Source organism: Bufo gargarizans, chromosome 3 (genome assembly GCF_014858855.1).
Source record: "Bufo gargarizans isolate SCDJY-AF-19 chromosome 3, ASM1485885v1, whole genome shotgun sequence".
NCBI classification, from domain to species: Eukaryota; Metazoa; Chordata; class Amphibia; order Anura; family Bufonidae; genus Bufo; species Bufo gargarizans.
In genome coordinates, this window is record NC_058082.1 from 411,221,444 (window position 1) to 411,248,174 (window position 26,731).

Sequence of the window (26,731 nt, forward strand, 5' to 3'; positions counted from 1 at the left end):
GATGATGGGATAGATCTCTGTACTGACCCCTGATATATTTATACATAGTAATTAGATCTCCCCTCAGTCGTCTTTTTTTCTAAAGTGAATAGCCCTAATGTTGAGAGTCTTTCAGGGTACTGTAGTTGCCCCATTCCAGTTATTACTTTATTTGCCCTCCTCTGAACCCTCTCCAGCTCTGCTATGTCTGCCTTCTTCACAGGAGCCCAGAACTGTACACAGTACTCCATGTGTGGTCTGACTAGTGATATGTAAAGTGGCAGGACCATGTTCTCATTACAGGCATCTATGCCCCTTTTGATGCAACCTGTAATCTTATTGGCCTTGGCAATAAGCTGCCTGACACTAGTTTCTACAGTTGTGAATTCTACGATATATCAAATTTAAGTCTTTATCCATGTCAGTTTAACTATTTAGTATGTACGGGTGACTTGCATTATTCCTTCCCATGTGCATAACTTTAGATTTGTCAGTGTTAAACCTCATCTGCCACTTCTCTGTCCAAGCCTCCAATCTATCCAGATCCCTCTGTAGTAGTATACTGTCCTCTTCCGTGTTAATTACTTTACACAGTTTAGTGTCCTCTTCAAAAATTGACATTTTACTGTGCAAGCCTTCTATAATTTACTTATACGTGTATTTCCATTTTGCATAGTCTACACACTGGCTATGTACCAGATATTGACTAACGTGAGAGAACCTAGACCTTTTGTAAATTGTTTTTAGAACAATTCAACTACTCCTAGTTCAATGAAGGGTTGTGACTTTTAATGGGAAAGGGTATGCCTTAACAAAGATTTGGGCAGGGCCGAACATGACGTAAAATTCAGTGTCAAAGCAAGTGGTATGAAGTTAGACAAGTGTCTAGCCATGCACCAAATCGTCCAGCTTGAGCCACTGCGATAAATTTGGTGCAAGTCTACGGCCTAAGTTTATGCCGTCTACGGGATTAGTAAATCTGGTCCACTATTTGTGCAAAATGAATGCGTAGAATTCACAGCATTTTTATGTAAGGTTTTAAAATGCATTTATTGGGTTTGCCACTTTTAACCTGTATTTAAATGTCCTAACTACATAGTCCAACCCCAAGGGCGTAAACCGAGAACTTATAACTTGTAAATCCAGTTATCCTCAGTTAAGATGTGCATACAGTAATGCTTGTTTATACCCTTTCCATGTGTGCACAGAGGTTAAGTAACTAGTTCCATGAAGTAAAACTGAAATATTTAGAAAATTCTAATCATTAGGGCTCGTTCACACGAATGTGTGATGCCCGTTGCCATATTGCGGACCGCATATGCGGATCCACAATACACGGGCACCGTTCCGTGGCCATTCCGCATCACGGATGCGGACCCATTCATTTCAATGGGTCCACAAATTCGGAGATGCGGAACGGAACACTACGGAGTGCTTTCTGGGGTTCCGTTCCATGCTTCTGCACCGCAAAAAGATAGAACTTGCTCTATCTTTTTGCAGAACGGAAGTATCGTGGAACCATTTAAGTGAATGGGTCTGTGATCCTCATGTGCCTGCCCCAGGGATGGTGCACGTGCATTGCGGACCGTGTGAAAGAGCCCTTACTTTGGTGGTCCAAAGACTAACATTGGTGTATACCTAAGGCCCCTTTATAGATTTACCAGAAACTGTGGCCCTATATCTAGCACTACAGTCACGCACGACGAATGGAAAAGAGTGGCCCCTTTTTTGTAAAACCATGACTAGGACTATGAGTGACATGGCCTCTTAGTCCTCAGGATTGGTGAGGGTCATCCCCGGAATTACATTTTTAGTAAATACCCTGGTTTATGATTGCATAACTGTGGAATATTTTATGGAAAGTAAACCTAAAATTATGATATTGGATATGGCTTGGCCTTAGGTTTCTACCGTCATGTAGGCCAGTGGTTCCCAACCTTTTCTGTTACAAGATCCACATTACAATAATACCTTTTAATCTATGGGTACATTTACACATTGCAGATTCTGCATCATACAATGAATGTGAATGAAGTATTGAAAAAAATTATCCACATGCAGTGGCCAAAAAATCTGCATGGAATTCCAGGCAAGCTACAGATTTTCAAATGTAGAATCAGTGATGGTCACTGGTGGAGATTTCCTTAGCTGAATGCACCAGACTTCTGGCGTGATTGCGCCACAAAAATGGTATACAAGCTTTGCACCATATTTATTATATGATTTAGGCTCCATTCACACGTCTGTGATGTGTTGCGGGTCCACAACACACCAGCCCGGCACCCCCATAGAAATGCCTATTCTTGTCTGCAAGCTGCGGACAAGAATAGGACATGTTCTATCTTTTGCGGCGCTGCGGACCCGAAGATCGGGGCCGCACTCCGCAATTGCGGATGCAGACAGCACACTGCGTGCTGTCCACAGCCATTCCGTCCCCATAGAGAATGAATGGGTCCCCACCAGTTCCGCAAAATTGCGGAATGGATGCGGACACATTCTGCGGACGTGTGAATGGAGCCTTAGACACCTTTCTTGGTGCCTTGTTCAACAAAGTGTGTGAAAAATGTACCAGATTTCTCATACAGCATGAACCACCTTGATACCTTTTTTACATCTTTAGGGTCCATTTACACATCTGCAAAAACGGATGCAGACCCATTTTGCGTTTTTGCGGAACAGGTGCAAACCCATTAATTTTCAATGGGGCTGGAATGTGCTGTCTGTATTTGCAGATCCGCACTTCCGTTTCCGCAAAAATATAGAACATGTCCTATTCTTGTCGGCAATTGCGGACAAGATTAGGCATTTTCTATTGCAGTGTCTGTGATGTGCGGTCCGCAAATTGTGGCATGCACATTGCCAGTGTCCGTGTTTTGCGGATCCGCAAAACACTTACGGACGTGTGAATGGACCCTTAGATGGCTAGTGTAAGTTTACTCTGCCTGAATTTTAGAGAACCCCCCCCCCCTCCTTCCCCTCCTTCTGGAATAAAGATGATCTGATACTAATACAGTGGGGTCACAAATAACCAGTAACCTACCTGTCCCTATTGATGATATGTCCTGTGTGGGCAGTACTAAAGATTATGATGAGATTAGTAGGGGGTGTGCGCATGTTCTGTATGAATGGATTGCCCCAAAGAACCCCAGTTTGATGCTGATTGAATTCTGTTTTAAATTAGTTATTAGATGTTTTTCGAGCAAAATCATATTCGGGGACCGAGAGATGCAATGGGATACAGGTAGATGACACTTAAAACTTCTAGATGGTCACATACAAACTATGTCAGGCATCTAGAGGGGAGCAGCTAAAATGGGTCATACATGGGGCTTCCTGTCTCCACTGAAGCTATAGTCATCTGGCTGTGATGCAGCAATTTAAGATTAAAGTAAAAAGATACTGCTGCTGGTAACAGGACCAGATTCTTCATATTTTTTTGGCACTGCTCACAAGTGGCAACATGAAACCAGAGAAAGCATGCTTTACTGGTGGTCAGGAAGCTGAAGTTCAGGTTAAATATTAACCTAGGATCATGATCTCTGTCATAGGTACAGAAGACTTGATTGCCTAATGTTCTACTTCCTGCTGAGTAGACGGCACATGAGGCTTTTTCATATTTACTCACTGGAGATTCTGATCTTATGATTTCATTGTCATGCCATACGCATACTGCAGGTATATACTGTGAGATACATTTAAATGGATATTAGATGGCACTTGTGAAGTACTCTGCTAAATCTAAAATGCCAGACAAGCAGTGTAGACCTCTAATGAAACATTCGGAATATCGGCATATCTCATACAGTCTGACTTTATGTAGAAGACTGTATAAGTTCCCTGCCCCACAGGCCCAGAATACCGCACCTCTACGAATCTATGGATCCATACTGTGAGTCTTATTGTAGCCCTAAGTAACTTGATGCTTCGTGTTACAACAAAACTCACAAACTATTCTGGACTTTTCTGACGGGGATCTCAAATACAGCCATGTAATGCTTTTCCAATTCAGTGCTTTTGGAGGAACCATACTGTGTCACATCACATTTAGAACTCTATCATAAAAAGCGCAATCAAGATATATTAAGAACGGTATTCGGATCTCAGAATGGCCCCCCCCAACCTCCTGCCTGGATGTGGTGGCCAGAGATGGTCAGAACAATGGAAAAAGCCAATAAGGTTTTTCTAGGCTTTTTTTTATTTTATTTTTTATAGCTCCCCTACATTTCAATGGGGCTTATGGAAATGATTTGGCACTCCCGCTCCACTGTTTCTGTATGCCCTAACCCCTTTGACTGCCGCATACAGGCCGAACCAGCTTTGGGAGGAGTTTGCTATAGATAGTTGTAAGTCCTCTTACTGGGACCATTCCATTCTAACCCCCCTCTGGAGAGAAGTGGGCGAGTCCTATTTCCTGGAGGAAGGGTGAGGATCAGTTAGAACTGGTGCAACACGCCAGACCTGCAGGGTATAGCGAAGTGAGGTCACGGTTATGGGCAATCGAGGGTTACTCACTGTATTGGAGAACCCTGGGCAGGCATGTGGCAGTGAAGGAGAGGTAGACACGGTTCCTCTGGGGCACACTCTGTATGTAGGGACCAGGCCTGATGGTGGATGAGGTGCCCTGGATGTTACGGGTATTTTGAGTGCCTGGGGCAAGGTCCCTTTAAGGTTCGTGATGCCAGTCCCTTTGACTGTGGCACACCGGTTGATAGTTGGAATAAGTGAGGTACACAGGTGGTATAGTGAACCAAACGTTGCTTTACTTAACAGTCCAACTTTGTACATACAGATAGTAACACAGTCTCTTAGATCACAGCTTTACAAGCAGGCTTATTCCACAAGATGGCAGGTATTGATTATGCAAGATACACAGAGGGTAAATTCACAATGCACTCAGAATCAGGTTGTACCTTTCCTCAGAAATAGCGTACACTGTCCTTTCTAGAACTCCTGTCTGGCTTCCTATCCCAAGGCCCGGATGCCTAAATGGTGGCTTAAATCCTTGGTAAAAATATCTTCCTCTTGTATTAAATCCTTGCTTTACTTTCTAATGCATCTGCCCATCAGGGTTACTTATCTTTGCCTGTGATATCCTTACTTGTCTAGTGAATGACCGTGGGTTTCTCCCAGGAGGTTCTGTCCTGCTACTGGGGTGACTTCAGAGCTAACTAAGGCTCTCTTGGCTTCAGGCAGGCTAGGTCTCCTCACTAGCCTCCTGGTCATAGCTAGCAGCCAGGGCTATCAAGCTGCATGTCAGGAGGAGGCCCTCGGCATATCTCGGGCTGGTGCCTTCTCACTTCTGTCTCCACAGACTCCTGACTCTGCACTCACTCTCCCTGTCTAGACCTGGACATTTATACTAGGGGCTCCCTATCTCCCTCTAGTGTCTGGGATGTCTAACTACACCCAACTAGGCCTGCTATTGCATCATACAGGGGAACATTGCATATAAAAACACATTAGAAAATACATTAAATGCACAATTAAATATAACATTTCTGTCCCTTGTGAGTAGGAGTAACGCGCACACCAATTGACCCTTGTGTAGTGCCCACCCCTACCTAGTGGGACACTACACTGGTTCTAGTGGTAGTGTGTGTGTGTGTGTGTGTGTGTGTGTGCGCGCTGGTAGGGACTCCATGTTGGAGCTCACTGGATTCTACCACATCCCTTGGCTGAACATAAGCCCGATCAAAGAGTGAAGCACAGCATCACGAAGAAAGCAAAGACACTAATTAAGCTTGTCAGGACAGCAGAGTCAGATATAGCAGAGCTGAGTTTTACTGCCATTTTAATGCTAAAGCTTGCTGGAACCAAGATGAAGCCTGAAATATGCTTCGGAAAAAAATGTTTTTATCAAGTAAAGCTGCCATTGAACTTCATCTTAAGGTCTGGACTCAAGTTCTTCCTTAATCCCTCAATGATTCCCTTTATTTATTGCTTCAGAGCCAAAGCCCGGGAACCAACAGTATCCAGGTAGGAGCACCATGACACATATAGTGACGTTCGGGCCATGCCATTGCACCACTCGGCATTTTCTACACCTGGGATGCACGATATACAGGGCCCTGGGGTGCCCCCGCCCATTGCAGATATGCCATAAATATCCAGATGGGACAACCCCTTATAAAAGTCTTTCCCTTTATGTCATGACATTACACTACCAGGAATGTTACGAGATTGGACCAAGTACCAGGAAAGCTTCCAGTTGCTCCACATATACAGTATTTCTCATCCTGCTTTAAGTTTCATTACCTCAGCTTATGTCACACCCAGGATAATGTGTCTGTACACATGGCAGCAGTAATATACAGTGGCAGATTGTGCTATTTATTTGAGCTTGTCACCTTGCATCCTGTAGGTTTATTCCTTTATCCCGGTTGGACTTTTGGACTTACATAAGGGAGGATATTGTAACTTTGACTTGCAATACTTTTGTACCTTTAATAACTGGAAGTCATTTATATACAAGTCACTTGTACACACCCATCTGTGTGAGTATAAGTCTCTTCTGTCCCCCCCCCCCCCTTATTCTGCATGGGTAATTGAGTTTGTAGTTAAGTAGGGTGAGCTGCACTGATGTAAGTAGGTATTCTGTAGTGATTCAGGACTCCACCTCACTCAATCTGTTATTTCAAGACAACAAGGAGCTATTCACCTAAATGTATTTTTAAAAAACTATGATTACTATTACAGTGGGATGTATGACCGTAATGGATCCTTTCTCTTCTCATTATATGGCAAATTTGTCCTTTTTTAAAGGGGTTGTCTTATCTCAGACACATAGTGGCATATAAGCACTAGGGTGTACAATCAATGTCAGGCATATGCCACCTCTGGGACCTTTTATCTGCAGTGCGGCCTACCCCCCCCCCCCCCCCTCCTCAAACTGGATGGGAGTGCACATGACAAGTGCAGCCACCTTTCATTTCACCTCTACGGGAAAAGAACTGAGCAATGGCGCTGATATTTTCGGCAGCCCAACACTGGTGAATGGAGAGGTGGCTGTGCATGCGTAGTGCGCTCACTGTTATGGGACATCCAAAAATAGCCAAGTGCTTGCTTGGCTATTTTCATAACTCGCATAGAAGTCAATGCGCTCTCCTTCTCTTCAGGGGTCTTGTTCTGTAGATTGGTGCGGGTCCCACCTCTGGCATTGGTGGCATAGCCTAGTAAATGCCATCAATGTCTGGGATGACCTTTTAAAGGGTAACTGACATGTTTTCATAACAAATAAACAATTTTAGCATATGTTACTGCTGCAGCATTATGCATAAAGCAATCTTTAGTTTCTTCACTTACCACTGGTTTCCTTGAGTTTTTACCTTAGTTACGGCTGTTTAAACATTTACAATATGAGGACCTTCTCAAGATGGCTCCTCTGCCAGTTCTCTGAGGCCAAAACTGCTTTCCCTCACTTCCCATACATACTTGCTGTAGCCAGCAGCTCCCTGCCAGCCAATCGGATTGGATTACTGAGAGACATGCCTCCTCACTCTGAAGCCTAATGCAGGCATGCAGTATGAAGGACCGCCCCTCTGTCTTCTGTTTATACTAAAAGGAAGACAGACAAGCCCTATCAATGGTCTTTTAAGGGAGCAGTGGAAAGGGACAGGGGACATTAATAAAAGCTGTTCTTAGAAGGTAACTACAGATATTTTCACACTCGTTGACAGACTATCATATTATTTATTTATTTTTGCTAGCTTATTAGAGCTAGTCACCCTTTAAAGTGATCATTTATACTTGAGCCATTTTTTTATCTAAATAAATCTAAAGTTACGTAAACATGGAGTCCAATGATGCCTTTCTGGTTGCCTGCAGTCACCACTAGGGGAGCATACTGTCTCAATAATAAAAAAGTCTGCGGTAAGCTTCTTATTGCTACCCTTTGGGGGTTGCTGGCAGTCAGAACTGTACTATGTAACTGTTCACACAATGGATTTTGGTGTGTATTTTATAATATGCCTCTTGTTGTTAATGGTATGAACTATGGCGTGGCACTAAACTGATGAGCTCATTCTTGCTCCGGTTTTCACATTGAAGCCATGGTGAGTGGCAACATGCCTGCTGTGGTTGCGGAGTAGGCTCAGCATGGACAGCTACAAGTCAGTGACAGAAAGGGTCAGCCTTGGATATCTGCAGCAGATTTTCTTTAAAATTCACTATCCTACAGTACTAGCTAGATTATTTTATTATGGAAATGCGATACGTTTATTGAATAATTGGCACTTCTAAAGTCCAAGAAATGTGAATTCAAAATGAGAAGCTTTTAAGATTAAATAAAAAAATAACCACACAGCAAATACAGATAAAGCAAGTCACATGTAGATGGCAATGCAATCCATGCTGCAGTACAGGTAGATAGCGGTGCAGAACATGCAGTACAGATAGGACGTCGGGGGAGAAATGGCATATGTCAAACCTGCGCAACTGCATAATTACCCAGAGGGAAAGGGAGCACACCACCTTAAAGGGGATGTCCCATTACAAACAATAATTGTCTGATTTAGTGATTGTCTGACCACGAGGGTTTGGATGGAGCGGCGGACATACAGATGTAGCAGGGTTAGCACTCCAGCTCTTAACTCAAATTTCTTAACTCATCTCGTTATCTTGAGACAAATGCCATTGAAAAGCAATTGAAGGTGTTTGCTTAGATTAGATAACACAACTCAGAAATCTCAGAAAACAGGAGTGTTAACTCTATTCCATCCGTAAATGCATTCTGCCACTCCTTTCAAGTCTCTGGGACTCCCTGAGATAGCTGAGTACAACTGCTCTGCTATCTCCGACAGACCCATGGAGTTATAGAGTGCCAGCACGCATGCGTGTCCACCATTCAAACAAGGGCCTCCGTTCTAGTGATCAGCAGGTCCCCCAGAGGTCAGACTCCTATTGTTGTAATAGGAGACCTCTTTAAGATACCCTCCTATTGTGCCTTAGATTGCATGCAAAAGACAGACTTTCATAGTAAAATATTCCATGTACTCTTAATCATGGGGCTCACCGCTGTTTGTGCTCCCCTTGAGTGCAATACCTATAACACTACAGTGAAGTGCGACCGTACAGCCAGTGAATCCATCATTTCATTCCACGTAATGGATCTACTTGTCCACAATGACTCCTGAGTATTTTGCCACCATTGATTGGATCTTCTACATTGGCACTTAACTGTGATACTGTATGAGGTTTCAAGTTACAATGGCCCGGTGGAACAACATTGTAATTATGAGAATATTGCATTTCGACCTCTGTATTAGAAATGGATGTAAAATGCAGTTTCTGAGGATTCTGCTTGCTATAATTTAACTTTCTTTTTACCATAATGTTATAATTCAAGGATTTGTTTTTTATTGGCAGCTTTTGTAGATTCTTTGTTTACAACTGAACTTGTCATTAACTGTTTCTGGTTGAAACCTATAATAGTGCCTGTAGGTAGTTGGGCAAGTCATAACCATTTGGTGGAGGATGCCAGTCTAGCGGGGATGTAACTATCAGTCACAGGGGGTGCTACTATGACCTGGCTAAGAGGTGAAAGAGGGCTTGGGCCCACCCCAAACCATGCCTAGGGGCTGCTTACAACTGTCCCATATCTTCAGGATGCAGATCCAAAACTACGGTGAGCAGGGAGCCTTTTGCCCCCTGCCCAGTCACTTATTGGTCAGGTAAGCCAGAGCCTGCTTTAGGCCTGTGCCCTACTAGCGGTGAATACTCTACATAACCTCAATAAACTATGTTACTCCACATACACAGATCTGGGGGGAGGTCCAAAATTTATCCTGGGGCTCTTAGGCCTCTAGTTACACCGCTGAGGTCTGGGATACCCTGGCAAATATACGTACAGTAGTTCATGGGCAATCGAAAAATGTTGATTGGTGCTGCACTGTATAAATTGAAATCTCAATGAGCCCCTCTAATATTTATGCTGGATATTGTGTTGCTTTTCTGTATAATCAAGTTTTATAATTTTTTTTTATTTTTTTCCCTCCAGCATTCGGGAATAAAATCGCTCAAATCTTCTGTGTTTTGGGTAATGCCTGAAAAAACCCTTTCGACACGGCATGTAGGGATGGAAGCCTTGAATAGTGTGGGCAGCACTGGAAGCTGTGACAGCATGGAAAGCATTTCTTCCAACCATTCAGCATTTGTAAGTATTCTTCGGAGATCCCTTTGTTCTGATTGTAGCTTATAATTTCCACTAAAAATGGTCATAGCCTTAAGACAGGGATGTCAAACTCGTGGCCCTCCAGCTGTTGCAAAACTACAACTCCCATCATGCCTGGGCATACTACAGCTATCAGGGAATGATGGGAGTTGTAGTTTTGCAACATCTGGAGGGCCATGAGTTTGACATCCATGCCTTAAGAGGATGGCACACTCCTTGGATCTGCATGAGGAGGGCAGATATATAGGTTAGTGGGCTAAAACTGGGTGACAATCAGTATGGGTGACAACAATTCCCAAAAGAGACTGTAACTAGCTTTCCTAGACTACTGGATGAAAAACTTGATCTAGGTCTGCGTTGATGTTGGAAGCTAGGAAGAAGAAGGTCAAATTACTCCATAACTAGACACGGGAGCAGTGGCGTACACACAATCCACGGGGCCCCGGTGCGAAACTGATCCATGGGCCCCCCCCCCCCAAACCCGCTGCCGCGTGTGTATGCATGTGCGTGTGTGTGTATGCGTGTGTGTGTATGTATATATATATATATATATATATATATATATATATATATATACACTGTATATTACTATATACAAGAGGATGATATTCGGTATAACCCACGGTATTCCCACGTAAAACCAGCTCTGCTACATTATGTAGCAGTGCTGGTTTTGTCATGCATTTCTTTTGCCTTCATATAGTAAAATACTTTATTGGCCTATCAATGGCTTTATAACTAACTCTGCTATATTTCTGTAGCCTACAACCTCTGACTGCCCAGTTGAAACTACTACACCCAACATGTTCTGGCAGCAATAGTAAATGGATATTGGTGCAATTCTGAGCTACTAGTCTATATAATAAATATGTAGGCTACATATGTATTATATAGACTAGTAGCTCAGAATTGCACCATTATCCATTTACTATTACTGCCAGAACATGTTGGGTGTAGTAGTTTCAACTGGGCAGTCAGAGGTTGTAGGTTACAGAAATATAGCAGAGTTAGTTATAAAGCCATTGATAGGCCAATGAAGTATTTTACCATATGAAGGCAAAAGAAATGCATGACAAAACCAGCTCTGCTACATCCAAGCATATACTAGAAGCTCAATAGAAGCGCCTACACAAAAGAGCTGCACCCCAAGACAACAGAAAAAAAAACATAACTTCATAGCACAAGTCACCGGTCATAACTTTACATACATTGCCCAACTCTCAGCCCCCATCAGACCTCACTCTGAAAGCCAGACCGGCTTCTTTGCGCAGCGCTCTCCCTCTCCCTTTCTTTTCCGGCGCCTTCTCCCTGTCCCTGCATCTCAACGTCATGTCCGGCACGCCGCACTGCCGGCCGGGGAGGAGACTCAGGGGCAGGAGCGTACATAAAAATCACTGGGGCCCATAGCAGGAATCTAAATTGGGCCCCCATTCCCCTTTAATAGCCCCTCCCTTTGTTCCATGAACTATTCTTGCTGCTGCGTTTTATAATTTATGCCATCAGGGCCGGATTGGGATTACAAAACAGCCCTGGCACACAAAAGAGGTATAATAGATGCAGTGTGTACAGATGTATATTATATACAGCGGTGTACAGTCATATGAGGAACGCGGTATAATATATGCAGTGTGTACAGGTATATAGTATATACAGCAGTGTACTGATATGTGAGGTACGGGGTATAAAATATGCAGTGTATACAGTATATACAGTAGTGTAATATGTGAGGTATAATAGATGCAGTGTGTACAGATATATAGTATATACAGCAGTGTACTGATATGTGAGGTACAGGGTATAATATATGCAGTGTGTACAGGTATATAGTATATACAGCAGTGTACTGATATGTGAGGTACAGGGTATAATATATGCAGTGTGTACAGGTATATAGTATATACAGCAGTGTACTGATATGTGAGGTACGGGGTATAAAATATGCAGTGTATACAGTATATACAGTAGTGTAATATGTGAGGTATAATAGATGCAGTGTGTACAGGTATATAGTAAATACAGCAGTGTATTGACACCTCATACCTCACATATCAGTACACCGCTGTATATACTATATATCTGTACACACTGCATCTATTATACCTCATACCTCACATATATAGTATATACAGCAGTGTACTGATATCTGTACACACAGCATCTATTATACCTCATACCTCACATATCAGTACACTGCTGTATATACTATATATCTGTACACACTGCATCTATTATACCTCGTACCTCACATATATAGTATATACAGCAGTGTACTGATATCTCTACACACAGCATCTATTATACCTTGTACCTCACATATCAGTGCACTGCGGTATATACTATATACAGACGTGGACAAAATTGTTGGTACCCTTTGGTCAATGAAAGAAAAAGTCACAATGGTCACAGAAATAACTTTAATCTGACAAAAGTAATAATAAATTAAAATTCTATAAATGTTAACCAATGAAAGTCAGACATTGTTTTTCAACCATGCTTCAACAGAATTATGTAAAAAAATAAACTCCTGAAACAGGCATGGACAAAAATGATGGTACCCCTAACTTAATATTTTGTTGCGCAACCTTTTGAGGCAATCACTGCAATCAAACGCTTCCTGTAACTGTCAATGAGACATCTGCACCTCTCAGCAGGTATTTTGGCCCACTCCTCATGAGCAAACTGCTCCAGTTGTGTCCGGTTTGAAGGGTGCCTTTTCCAGACTGCATGTTTCAGCTCCTTCCAAAGATGCTCAATAGGATTGAGGTCAGGGCTCATAGAAGGCCACTTTAGAATAGTCCAATTTTTTCCTCTTAGCCATTCTTGGGTGTTTTTAGCGGTGTGTTTTGGGTCATTGTCCTGTTGCAAGACCCATGACCTGCGACTGAGACCAAGCTTTCTGACACTGGCTAGTACATTTCTCTCTAGAATTCCTTGATAGTCTTGAGATTTCATTGTACCCTGCACAGATTCAAGACACCCTGTGCCAGACGCAGCAAAGCAGCCCCAGAACATAACAGAGCCTCCTCCATGTTTCACAGTAGGGACAGTGTTCTTTTCTTGATATGCTTCATTTTTTCGTCTGTGAACATACAGCTGATGTGCCTTGGCAAAAACTTCGATTTTTGTCTCATCTGTCCACAGGACATTCTCCCAGAAGCTTTGTGGCTTGTCAACATGTAGTTTGGCATATTCCAGTCTTGCTTTTTTATGATTCGTTTTCAACAATGGTGTCCTCCTTGGTCGTCTCCCATGTAGTCCACTTTGGCTCAAACAACGACGGATGGTGCGATCTGACACTGATGTTCCTTGAGCATGAAGTTCACCTTGAATCTCTTTAGAAGTCTTTCTAGGCTCTTTTGTTACCATTCGGATTATCCGTCTCTTAGATTTGTCATCAATTTTCCTCCTGCGGCCACGTCCAGGGAGGTTGGCTACAGTCCCATGGATCTTAAACTTATGAATAATATGTGCAACTGTACTCACAGGAACATCTAGTTGCTTGGAGATGGTCTTATAGCCTTTACCTTTAACATGCTTGTCTATAATTTTCTTTCTGATCTCTTGAGACAGCTCTTTCCTTTGCTTCCTCTGGTCCATGTCGAGTGTGGTACACACCATATCACCAAACAACACAGTGATTACCTGGAGCCATATATATAGGCCCAATGGCTGATTACAAGGTTGTAGACACCTGTGATGCTAATTAGTGGACACACCTTGAATTAACATGTCCCTTTGGTCACATTATGTTCTGTGTTTTCTAGGGGTACCATCATTTTTGTCCATGCCTGTTTCATGAGTTTATTTTTTTACATAATTCTGTTGAAGCATGGTTGAAAAACAATGTCTGACTTTCATTGGTTAACATTTATAGAATTTTAATTTATTATTACTTTTGTCAGATTAAAGTTATTTCTGTGACCATTGTGACTTTTTCTTTCATTGACCAAAGGGTACCAACAATTTTGTCCACGTCTGTATCTGTACATATTGCATGTATAATACTGTGTAATATATGCAGTGTGTGTGTGTATGCGTGTATATATATATACACACAAACACACACACACAGCAGTGTATTGATGTGAGACATAGAAGGTATAATACTGTAGCTGCAGTGTTTACAGATATATGTGGTCAGTTATACATTATGGTCACTGTGTGTGTGAGGTATATGAGGTAGTGGTCACTGTAAGGCTACTTTCACACCTGCGTTCAGGTGTCCGCTCGTGAGCTCCGTTTGAAGGGGCTCACAAGCGGCCCTGAACGCAGCCGTCTGGCCCTAATGCATTCTCAGTGGAGGCGGATCCACTGAGAATGCATCCGTCTGCCAGCGCTCAGCCTCCACCTCCGCTCAGTGAGCGGACACCTGAACGCTGCTTGCAGCGTTCGGGTGTCCGCCTGGCTGTGCGGAGGCGAGCGGATCCGTTCCGACTTACAATGTAAGTCAATGGGGACGGATCCGCTTGAAGATGACACCATATGGCTCAATCTTCAAGCGGATCCGTCCCCCATTGACTTTCAATGTAAAGTCGGAACGGATCCGCTCAGGCTACTTTCAGACTTAGAAAATTTTTCTAAGTTCTAATGCAGAAGGATCCGTTCTGAACGGATGCAAACGTCTGCATTATAGGAGCGGATCCGTTCAGAACGGATCCGATCGAACGCAGGTGTGAAAGTAGCCTTACTGTCTGAAGTATTATATATGAGTGAGCAATGAGTAAAAACAGGGCATGGAGGGGGGGTAAATGATGAAAAGTGGAGGACCTCCTCTTACCACTCCAGTCCAGTCTGTATGAATTAACGCAGAGCTGATTGTGAACTTCTAATACTTGCTGTTAGGGGTTGAAGGACCTGGGATGATGTCATCACAGGTCCTGGCAGATATACCTTTGAAACCTAGGAACTACACCATTTTTGGTGCAGTTCCTTTGCTAGATTCTGCAGGACCTGTGATGTTGAATATGATGTCATCACAGGTCCTGGCAGATGCACTGTTCTAACCTGGGAACTACACTTTACACTGTGCAGTTCCCTTACAGGACCTCTGATGACATCATCAAAGGTCCTTTAGCTTTAGAAAGATAAATAGGAGCAATTAGGGGGCGGGGCCTCTCCTCCACTTCGGGGCCCGTCTGCCTATATGGTAGGTAGCCACTGCTCAGGGGGAGGAGACTCAAGGGAGGGTAGGGCTGGTAGCAAGGAAACAACACTGGGGGGGGCGGGCCCCGGGCCGGCCACCCGGGTTATACAGGCACAGCACTACTGCAGGGCGGGTCCACAGGCGGCCGGGGAGGAGACTTAGGGGGAGGAGACTCAAGGGAGGGTAGGGCTGGCAGCAGGGAAACTCAACACTGGGGGGCGGGCCCCGGCCGGCCGCCCGGGTTATACAGGCACAGTACTACTGCAGGGCAGGTCCACAGGCGGCCGGGCCCCCTGGAGTGCCGGGCCCGGTCGCAAGTGCGACCCCTGCGACCCCTGTATGTACGCCACTGCACGGGAGAGTCTTGGTAATGGAAGGTTGTCCATATTGGTTGTAACTCGGGTTTCCTGGAAATGAAATAAAAACTGTGCTAAAAAAATTCATAAAGAAGTAAACTGTTGCTCTGTTTACGTCTCTGAAACCTATGAGAACATTTAAAATATACATGTATGTACTCCATATTTTCTTTTTTTTTTTTTTTTTTTTTTGGGGATACTTTAATTTTGCCTAAGATTTCTTATGAGTAGAACCTTATCATCTTAGACAAGGATAGGCTATCAATATTTATCTCCTGAAAATGCCTCTAAGTGGCGCGGCCCCTTCAAACAGCTGAATGGGGGGGCCTTGGTAGTCAGACTCTCGATCAGATATTGATGACCTACCGTATCCTGAAGAAAGGTCATAAATATTTAACTACCAGAAAACCCTTTTAATTTCCTCTGTGTTGTAAATGGCACTGAACCAGAGCCACAGATGTGTTTTCTCTGCCTACAGCAGCCAAGCACAAGCTTTGCTGTTCAATGATTTAACCTGTTCTGCGGAAGAAATTATCATATAATAAAGTTCAATATCTTAAATATTTTTCTACAGCAATCTTTAATATTTACACAGAGTAATGGAAGTAAAAAAATGGATTTGGTTACTAAAAATAATCTTTGCCCTTTGTTTGCATTAGTATATCTGTAGATATGGCTTGGTGTTTACTTTCAGCGATTGGGTCATCTGCTATAAGTGTGCCACTTCATAAAAATGTTAAATTGGTGGAACATTGGATGAGAATAGACTATGCCAGGGTTTGCTTTAAGGCTAGATTCACAACAAATTTTTCCCATAAAGTTGATGCAAAATTATTTATATATATATAATATATATATTTTATTTTTATTTTTATTTTTTAATAATTGACATACATTTTGTAATCCACAATCAGTAGAAAATAAGAAAAGTGCAATTTGCCGGCTCCATTAAAATGAGATTTATTCCACATTTGACAAACTTGGCATAAGCTGGTGAAGAAAGATACACCTAGTGGAGCCAACCACTTTGGGTGTAACTGCGTTTTCCTTGCGATTACAAACAATTATGGTGGCAGTATCGCCAGATATTAACATGTCTGCATCGGTGCCATGACAAAAGTATAAATAATATGAAGAACTCACAATTTATTTCTGTCTACATGTCCCGGAGGCTCTAAGCATGGGGATCTAACTTCTTTTTTTTTTCTAACATTCTTTATACCTACTTGTAGAAATATTCACAGGGCAAAACATAAGGGCACATTTATTAAGATCAACGTTTTAGACACCGGTCATAATAAAGCCCCATAGCTGTCGGAGGATCCGCCACCGGTATGAAGAGGAGCAGGCCTCTCCATAACTTCACCACATTCAGCGCCAATTCTAAATGTAAGCCAGCTTCCGAGCTGTCTTACGTTTAGGCCATTTTCCACGCCTACCGGCCCGTCATCTTCCCCTGCCTATGCCACACCTAATTTAGGCGGCGGTACTTCTCGGAGTGCTCTGCCCCTTTTGAGTTTCTTCAGCTTTGCTCGTCTTTTCCAGCATGCAAAGAAAGTCTACAGAAAGTATATTGGATCTGTACTCTGCAGGATTAAAAAGCTGAGCAAAGTCCATGAAACCCAAAGGTTCAGAGCACTCTGAGAAGTGCTGCTAGACCTTTGTGGTTTAAGCAAAAGCTTTGAGACACCTTTTTCTTCTAGCTAAGAAATTGGAGGCCTATTTCTCACCGATGTGCCCCTTATTAAAGTATTACTATGTTTAAAGGTGACTTGCAGTTTTGGACTTGCCACTTCTCTTAAATGGGGTTTTCTGGGAGTAGATTGATGACCTACCCTTAGCATAGGCCCTTAATATGAGATTGGTGGGGTCCAACTCCTGCCAATCAGCTGTTTGAGGAAGACATGATGCTCTAGTGAGCACAGCAGCCTATTCATAGGCCAATGACATTACATTCAATAGTCGCTTGGTCTAGTCGCACTAAAATCCAGTTGGGCCTATACAATGAATGTGCTGTGCTTGGTATGCGTAACACAGAGGTGGTGCTGGGTGTCAGAACCCCACCAGATATTGATGATCTATCTTGAGGATAGATCGTTAATATTTTACTACTGGAAAACTCCTTTGAAGAGGACCTTTCACCACTCCTGACATTCCTGTTTTAGTAATGGTACAGAGGGGAGGCAACCAGTTGGGGGTGTGTACCTGCAAAACTGAAAATGTCAGCACTGATTGGATAGAGTGAGTCTGTGCAGGTACCCCCCCCCCCCCACCCCCCAACTGGTTACCTCCCCTCTGTACCCTTACTGCAGACTGCTAGCAATTCATTCATTCTTTCTGGTAGAAATGGCAAAACATAGTCATAACAAGTCTGGGACAATATTCTTATTACATGGGGAATGCATGAAGCTATTAAAACAGACATGTCAGGAGTAGTGAAAGGTCCTCTTTAAAATTCTCATTCATATGCCAATTCTTAAACATAGCTTTCACTATTAGATCCACTAACTGGTTACGTTTAAAAGAGAAATTAAACCGCTAATCTATTATTCTGGCACTTGGGAGCGGCTCAACTTGCTTTGTTCTTTGCCTCATGTAGTAATTTATCAGGATATCCTTTCTGTAATAGTCACGTCTTACATGAGTGAAATCGCGAAGATGGATTCATTCAGCAAGCAACTGAATGAAACCTAAAACTGTCCGTAAGCTTTCTTTGTATGATGGGTGTGGAAGCTAGCGTATTGTAAAAATGTATTGGTAGCTATAGGCTTCCTATAACTGGAAGTAATGCTCAGGAATTCAGTTAAGTGCTCAATTATGAAGAGGTGAATTTCATGTTTATTATTTGTGGCACATATTAACAAGGATTCAACAATGGAAAGCGTATGTTAATGTTGTTGTACTTGATCATATATGATTCAAAGTCTTCTTGGTCCTGGACCAGAGGCAACGGGTGTACCGATCTGTCTTCTGTGCACCACTGGTTTCCTTATGGGCCCCATGTGGAATCCTGAGTAATAGGCCTTATGGACACATCAGTATTTTTTTGCAGTCCGCAAAAAGGGGTTCCATTGTTCCGTGATCCGTTTCCATTTTTGTTTCCGTGTGTCTTCCTTTTATTTTTGGAGGATCACCAGACATAAAGGAAAGTAAAAAAAAAAAGGCAAGTTTGCCATGCAAATGATAGGAAAAAAACTGATGCGGATGACAATCTTGTGTGCCTCCGCTGTTTTTCACGGACCCATTGACTTGAATGGGTCCGCGAACCGTTTTCCGTGAAAAAAATAGGACAGGTTATATTTTTTTTGACAGACTGGAACCACGGATCACGGACGCGGATGACAAACGGTGCATTAGCCGAGTTTTCAACAGACCCATTGAAAGTCAGTGGGTCCGCAGAAAAACGGAACAACGGACACTGAATGAAACAACGGTCGTGTACATGAGGCCATACTTGTAGAGCTGTTCCGGTTATCTTCTATAGACTATTGAAAAAAACATAAGGGGGCAGATTTACTAATTATGTCTATATAAAATGCTCCAAATTTATCAAAGTAGCTGATGGTGGATGATAAATCTGGTACACATCTAGACTGTCTAGTCTGTCCAGAAACAAAAATTTATGCGCCTGCACTGATGACCATTTCACCCGATTTAAATGAGCGTTTCGCTCATTCATCAGGTGTTCAGCAGCACCTTTACACGGGCAGATTGTTGGGACGAGTGTTTGCAGGTACCTTCTGACCTTTCAGCAGTTTTAATCTCCACAATGTAGTCTACATTTTTTTCATGCTTGCCTAGGAAGGAATGCACCAATATAGAAAAAGTATAATATATCTGACATGTTGCTTGTACAAAAGAAATATCGCAACTCTCCAGGAGTAGTCAGTTTTTTTTCTGCAAGCCAGCTTTACTTTGCCTTTGCTCCTGCAGTGCTGAGACTTTTTTTCTTTGTGTATTCAGCTGGACCTCTGTATATGCGCCCTATTCGTTGGCACCCTGCTACTACCTGGAAGTGCTGCTTCCTTGGACTTATTTGGTCATTACTTTTTGTTTTACAGAGTGGAGATGGATATGATCATCTTTCAGCTGAAGAACGGGAATGCTTGATGTTTCTGGAGGAAACCATAGACTCTCTGGACAATGAAGATGATAGTGGGGTATCCAATGATGAACTGGAAACGACTGAAAAATCCACCAGTCATGTAACAGAACCGCCAAAGGTTCCAACTTCAGGTGGTAAGGCTATGCAAGAGTTTTTTTAACATATATCATCCCGTATAAGATATCTTTGCCCAATGTATTTGTCCAGTGCTAGCCCCTGACCTTAAAAAGTGTCTTAAGAGCTGTAATGCAGCCATACAGTACTGTGAGCACTGCTATATATTAATATAGGCAATAGATAATTTAGTGTGTGGGTCATGATGGTATAGAAAATTCCATATGCATGTTACTGTACTGGCTCTACCTTTTTGTTTAAGATTTAATTGTGCTAGCACATTTATCAGCCTTATTACAGATGCAAATCCCATCCCAAATTTGGGTCTAATGACCCAAACTAATAGTAGTAAAGATCCATAAGATGCATTTTATTTGGGTCAATATTTTATATTTATATATTGAAATATATTTTTTTTTATTTGTTACCCGAAGAACAGAGTACCCACTGAAGTAGTTGAGTAGTGATGAGGAATTACTATAATAAATAGTGTTGATTGTACAGGAGCTTCCTAAGGGGTGTGGCAGCTGTACAAAAGCTTTGATTCTTAAGCCATATGAGCATTCTCTGTAAAAGTTAAGCTCTTTCACATTATTATATGGCTGAGAAGTCTTGCATAAGGCATACATCATGTAATTATCAGCAGGTCTGTATGACACATTTCAGAGGTATGAGATATCTAAATATATCTGCAAGGGTGTGATTAAACACCCAAAAATTTCATTTGCCATCATAGCAAGAGGATCCTCCCTTGCTTTAATGCAATGTTCTGTGCTGTTGGGAACACTGGGTTCTGGGAACAAATCCATGATATGTTAACATTTTAATTTTGTACATATTTACTATTGTTAAGTAGAAGTAATACCCGTCCACTGGATATGCAATATTTGCTGGTTTAATGTCCCATCCCCCTGTATAAGTGGAGCGCTGTTGCTCCATTCATCTTTAAGACTGCTAGAGATAGCAGAGTATAGCGCTTAGATATCTATGACAGTCTCATAGACTTTGGAAACAGATATGGATTTGGTGTGCATACTTGACCATCCCTTCATTCAAACAGAGGGCATGGGACTCATATTCTTGTGATTGGTGGGGGACCTGTTTAAAATGGAATCCCCCTTTTAATAACATTTGAAGTGATGACATGTATGTAACTATTAAAAAGGGGGGAAAAGTACTAATTAAGCTTTATTTTCATAGGTAATGACAAAACAAGACCTATTGCAACTCCATTCCCAAAATTAGAGGAATGGGCCTCTGGTCCCAAAATTCCACAGGGATATCACAGTTTCCCAAGGATAATACAAGCATCTCGGGAGGAAACCACAAAGCCTAGCACTGAATCAAAAGTTCCAGATTCTAACTTGGATCAAACTAAGCCATGGTATGGGAAACCAAAAAGCATGTCTTCAATTAACAGACCACAAACAGGGGAACCTTCCATATCAGACTTGCTGATTATACCACCACCTGAACCATTCAGAGATCCCCAGAGTAATATAGACAAGAGACGTTCTGTTACTGATCCCACAGATGCACGTGAAGTAAGATATGACAAAGCACTATTAAGACCATCTACAATCTCAGAATATAAAGAGATTCAGCCTGTAGTAAAGCCAATGCCTTCACTGTTCCCAAGGGTCTCCTCACCAAAGACTGCCACAACTTCACAAGAAACTATAAGCCAGACTGAAGCAAAATTTGTGGACAGCAAGCAAGGCCCACCAACAGCACCAAAGCCACGCACACTGCCACCACACATAATTATTAAGTCAAGCTCAGGAGTGGTATCCAATCTAGATCCACAGAAAAGACCAAGAACATTTTCAGCACATGAGAGGATCATGGACAAAGCTCATGAACCTACAATCTCAAAAGTTCCTCATTCTAAGGAAAAAGAACGTGCTAGGTTTGAAGCACTACAAAAATTAGGTTTGGATGGTAAGTCAAGTTCACAGGAGAATCTTTCAATTAGGTCTTCAAAAACTGATCTCTCTATGTCACCAGGTGTTGGTGACCAAGGCTACAAAGATGTTAACAGAAAAAGTGATGTTGATCTGCCAAATAGACCAGATTTAATCGGGTCTGTCCCTTCACAACCTTCAATTATTATTCATAAGACAGATGATAGTCATGTAAGAGTTGAAAGCCTGAGCAAGAACAGATTGAGCATGAAATCAAACCCTCTAGAAAAAGATGAGCCTGTGAGCGGAAAAGATCCTAAAGCTGTAGAAGTACCTCCACAGCATCATATTAAAAGTAGTATTTTCGGAAGGAACAGGCCCAGCATGAAGGTCAATGCACAAGAAAAAGCAGATAATGTAGTAATTCAGACGCCCAAACCTTTAAATGAGGTCCACACGGTAACTGATTGCTCTCCTAAAAACACTGAAGCAGACACCACAAAACACATGTCGCCATCCCATGTAGATAGCAAATCTGATAAAACTGGATTTGCAGCTAATGAATTACATACTGGATCAGGCGTACTTTTAAGAAGTCCAAAACAAGATCGGGATAGATCCTCAACTTTGATAAAAAACCCAGCTGAAAAAAAAACTGGTGTCCCAGAAATTAACCCTACACCAGTCAAACCATCTGAACGTTTATCCATAGGTGAGAAGCATCAGGAAAACTTGGGTTCCTATGAAAATATTTACCAAATCAGTACCAGTCCTGGAAAAACCTATAATATTCCTCGACCAAAGGACATTGTGGTCACTCACAACAGTTCAGACATAATTAGAGTTAAAACAAATGATAAAGTCCTTGATAAGAGCAACAGGCACAGCACTCATTTTGAACCTTCCAATGAACCTTATTTGCACTTTCCTCAAGGGTCAGTTCCTGGCATCAGACAAATAAACATTAAGGCAAACACATTGGAAAGGTCTGGTGTGGGCCTCAGTGGATCCATGTCTAGCATTGAAAAAGAACCTCAAAAAGGAAACAATTCGTTCTTCAAAAAATCACTGTTTTCTGGTAATTTCTTGCGTAACAGCAGGCCTAGGCCAGCATCCCTTGGTACTGGAAAAGACTTTGCTGGCCTGGAGCCATCTACAACAGACGGCGAAACTAGTGAAAAGCGCTCTATCTTTTCAAGACCGTCTCGCCCATCTGCTCCCGTTACTAGTGTTAAGATTACTCCTAAAGGTGCTTCAGAAGAGCACAGAAAAGAAGCCTTAATAAAACTTGGCATTCTAAAGGAATAAGCAATGGCAGAAAACATAACCTGTAAATTGACTGACTAGTAATGTGCCATTACAGAGCACTCTTAGTGATAATGTGATCGTATTTTAGTCATGGGATCTTTGATCCTGACACTTTTCCTTGTTAAAATGGCAATTCATTATCTACACCTAAAGGAATCTTGGTATATCCTATAAAAACTTTTTAAACTCTATTAATCCTGAAGCTGAAATTCAAAATTAAATATAATTGATGGTAAGAAATGTTGCTATTACATACAGCTGAATCTTTGTACATAACTATAATACCCATGGCACATATTAATAGGGATTCAACATTGTAAAGCACTTGTTAATTTTCTACTTGGACTTATGTGCGGTCTAGTTAATGTATGGTAATATTTAACACTTGACAAAAAGGCATAAAAATACCCCCTTTTTTTTTCTCCTCTAATGTATCCCGATTCCGCATTAAGCATTTTATTTAACTTGTTACTAACCAGTTGTTGGTACAAGGGTAATGTACAGTCCTAACGCATGAATGTAAATATATTAAATGTTAACCCTTTATGTTAAAGAAAGACTGAGAAAATGGTTTTGTTTCGAGAGGTGATATGGAATGAGAATTTAAGTGTGACTCATGTAAACAGGTAAATGTAGACTTTCATCTGCCAATTCACTTGGAACTGTGAAAGCCTTTAACATTTTTGCTTGTATGTAGGCTGTAGAAAAGCCTGTTCTATACAGTATAATTCTGAGATGCTCTTGGTTTATGTATGTTTTGTTTTTATTGCACACTGTATTTACCTGTACATTGCCTCATTAATAAAAATTTTATTAAACCTTTCTGAATTTGTTTTATTTTTAAATTCCGCATTTGCCCACTCTGCAACTGCTACCTATATCCATGGATTTCTGCAAGATCCATAATATAGTATGCAGTGCCATCTACCAAACATTGTTCTTACTCGGTTAGTGCCAGTAACAGTGGTAGTTCAAGCTAAAGTACAGCTAAGGCTACTTTCACACTAGCGTTCGATCGGATCCGTTCTGAATGGATCCGATCATATTAATGCAGACGGAGGCTCCGTTCAGAACGGATCCGTCTGCATTATATTGGCAAAAAAAAGCTAAGTGTGAAAATAGCCTCGGACGGATCCGTCCAGACTTTCAATGTAAAGTCAATGGGGGACGGATCCGCTTGAAGATTGAGCCATATTGTGGCATCTTCAAACGGATCCGTCCCCATTGACTTACATTGTAAGTCTGGACGGATCCGCACGCCTCCGCACGGCCAGGCGGACACCCGAACGCTGCAAGCAGCGTTCAGCTGTCCGCCTGTCCGTGCGGAGGCGAGCGGAGCGGAGGCTGAACGCCGCCAGACTGATGCAGTCTGAGCGGATCCGCTCCATTCAGACTGCATCAGGGCTGGACGGCTGCGTTCGGGTCCGCTCGTGAGCCCCTTCAAACGGAGCTCACGAGCGGACACCCGAACGCTAGTGTGAAAGCAGCCTAATGCCGAGATTGCCCACTTCTCATTATGAGACGTTACAATGGTGTAATATGTTTTTCTTGGATAATACTGAAAATTTTAATTTAAAAATCTAATTGACCTATAGTATATAACAGTCTACTTTTTATAATTATGGCACTTCATCATGCGTTCTTACCCTGTTGTAGATTGGTCACTGCTGTGATTGTTGTGGCTCGGTCAAGTAAAACTGAGGGGTTCCCTAGGTTATATACAGTGTGGAAGTTCTATAGCAGCCACTGATGTAATTTGAAAGACAATTTGTTTGGTTCTATCCAGTAGCACGTTTTTTTTACAAATTTTCAATTATACCAATTAAACCCAGAAATAAATAATCTTCATAAATATTTATATGGATAGGTCACATCTCTTTATGCGATTTAATAATCTTCAAAATTATAACAATATTGCAGCCACACCATAAATATCGCACAATGATGTGCCCCCCTCCCCCCTTGCCGTCATGGGGAACCAAAAGGGAAAGTTGTCTTCTCATTGATAGTTACATCATACTGTTGGTACCCACCAAGCTAGAAATTTTTAGGATTTTCTATCCTTTTCATATAAAAGGGGTCTGCAGCAATCAATGGTCCTCATTTACTATTGTGAGTGCACCTGAAGTCTGGCATAAATTGCACCAAAATGTTTTTGATTTTAGCATCAGGATTGTGCCACTATTCTGGAGTAAACTTCTATCTCAAACTAAACCAACCAATAGTTGGTATACAGTTAGACAAGTGTCTAGCCCTGCACCAAATTTATCATCCATCCTCCGGCACTCTAATAAATTGGTTCATGTCTAGACAGCCTGAAGTACCTATTAGTCTTAACAATTTTTAAATCGTCAGGAACAAGCTTTCATATGCGCACTCATTCCTGATAACTGGACTGTATAATCTATGCTGCCAATAAATTAGTAAATGCTTGTTTGTTGATTTGATTTGCATCTTTGATCAGAATGAAAGATGCCCCATTATTCGAAAATACAAGAAAAGGTACATGTCAAAATACGGTGTGCACCATGAATAAATTCATTAGATACGTATAGCTTAATTGGACAAGGAATTTTTGAAAAAACAAGTTCAAGGCACAGGGTGTTCCTATACAAAATCATAAACCAGGGAACCACTCTCCACAGCACTAGCCTCAAAAAGACCATATAAATAGTACAAGGTCACAGTTCATCCAATTAATATATTACAAATAAATACATTAACAAATCAGTGATATAAAGAAAAATACACATCAACAGAATAATGTGACATCACATAAGACAAAGTGCATAATGTGCAAGTGCTAAAATATGCCAGGTGAATAAATGTAAATATTAATACGACCTCCAAATACAAAGGATTTAGGAGTGCTGTGGGAAAGAAGCCCACATATATTGTTACCCCTCACATGCAGCTTCCTCAGGGGTGAAATGGAAGAGAAAGACAGACAGACGGACAAACTTGTAATTATAAACAGTTATCTCTAACTTAGATAATCAATAATGGAGGCATCTGCGTTAGGAAAGAAACCGCCGTGCATGTCCTAGATGGAGCTTTGGCGGCAGAGTACAGTTACGGTAATGAGTATAATAGTGCGCAGTACTTACTGAGTCCTCAGTGCATACAGATAATGGAGCCCAAGAGGTAAAGAGAATATATTATCAGTAGCACATTTCTCCGTGTAATCGGGTATTTGCTGCCAGTAATCAGTAAAACTGAATACGGTAAGAACAACTCGGGTACCAGTTATTTCTCCCCCATTCATTTTCCATCGACTTGTGCAATAGGGTGATGCAAATGAGCACTGATCAAAATGTTTATCATCAACTAGTGCTCGTCTGTCCGAACATCGGCAGTGTAATGGGGCCTTTAGTTTATGCCAGCACAACCCAATTCAAATGAATGTGACTGGTTGGTTATAAAGGGAACTTGTCCGCACCAAAATTACTCATAAACTACAGTAAATAGCATTAGGGAAGCATAATAGGAATCTATCTTTTATCTTTATACTCAACTGAGATCCCCCGCTGTATGCTTGCAAGAGAGGACTGCCAAATGCACATGTATAAAGACGAGGACTCAGTCTGTGGGTGCACAGTGGGGGGGGGGGGGGTAGTTTTTTAGCTACATGCAAATGAGGTGCTCTGAGCACTG

General features: G+C 41.9%; 1 protein-coding gene across 2 annotated transcripts in view; it reads left to right on the forward strand.

Annotated features, from left to right (window-relative positions):
* Positions 1-23,899, forward strand: part of C3H1orf116 (chromosome 3 C1orf116 homolog) — a 38,525-nt gene extending 14,626 nt beyond the window's left edge. For both annotated transcript variants that reach the window (XM_044288364.1, XM_044288365.1), the window contains exons 2-4: positions 9,974-10,129; positions 19,708-19,885; positions 21,066-23,899. In XM_044288364.1, the coding sequence (XP_044144299.1) occupies positions 10,016-10,129; positions 19,708-19,885; positions 21,066-23,077 (2,304 nt within the window). In that variant the 5' untranslated portion in view covers positions 9,974-10,015 and the 3' untranslated portion in view covers positions 23,078-23,899. The remainder of the gene's footprint in view (positions 1-9,973; positions 10,130-19,707; positions 19,886-21,065) is intronic.
* The last annotated feature ends 2,832 nt before the right edge of the window (positions 23,900-26,731 follow it).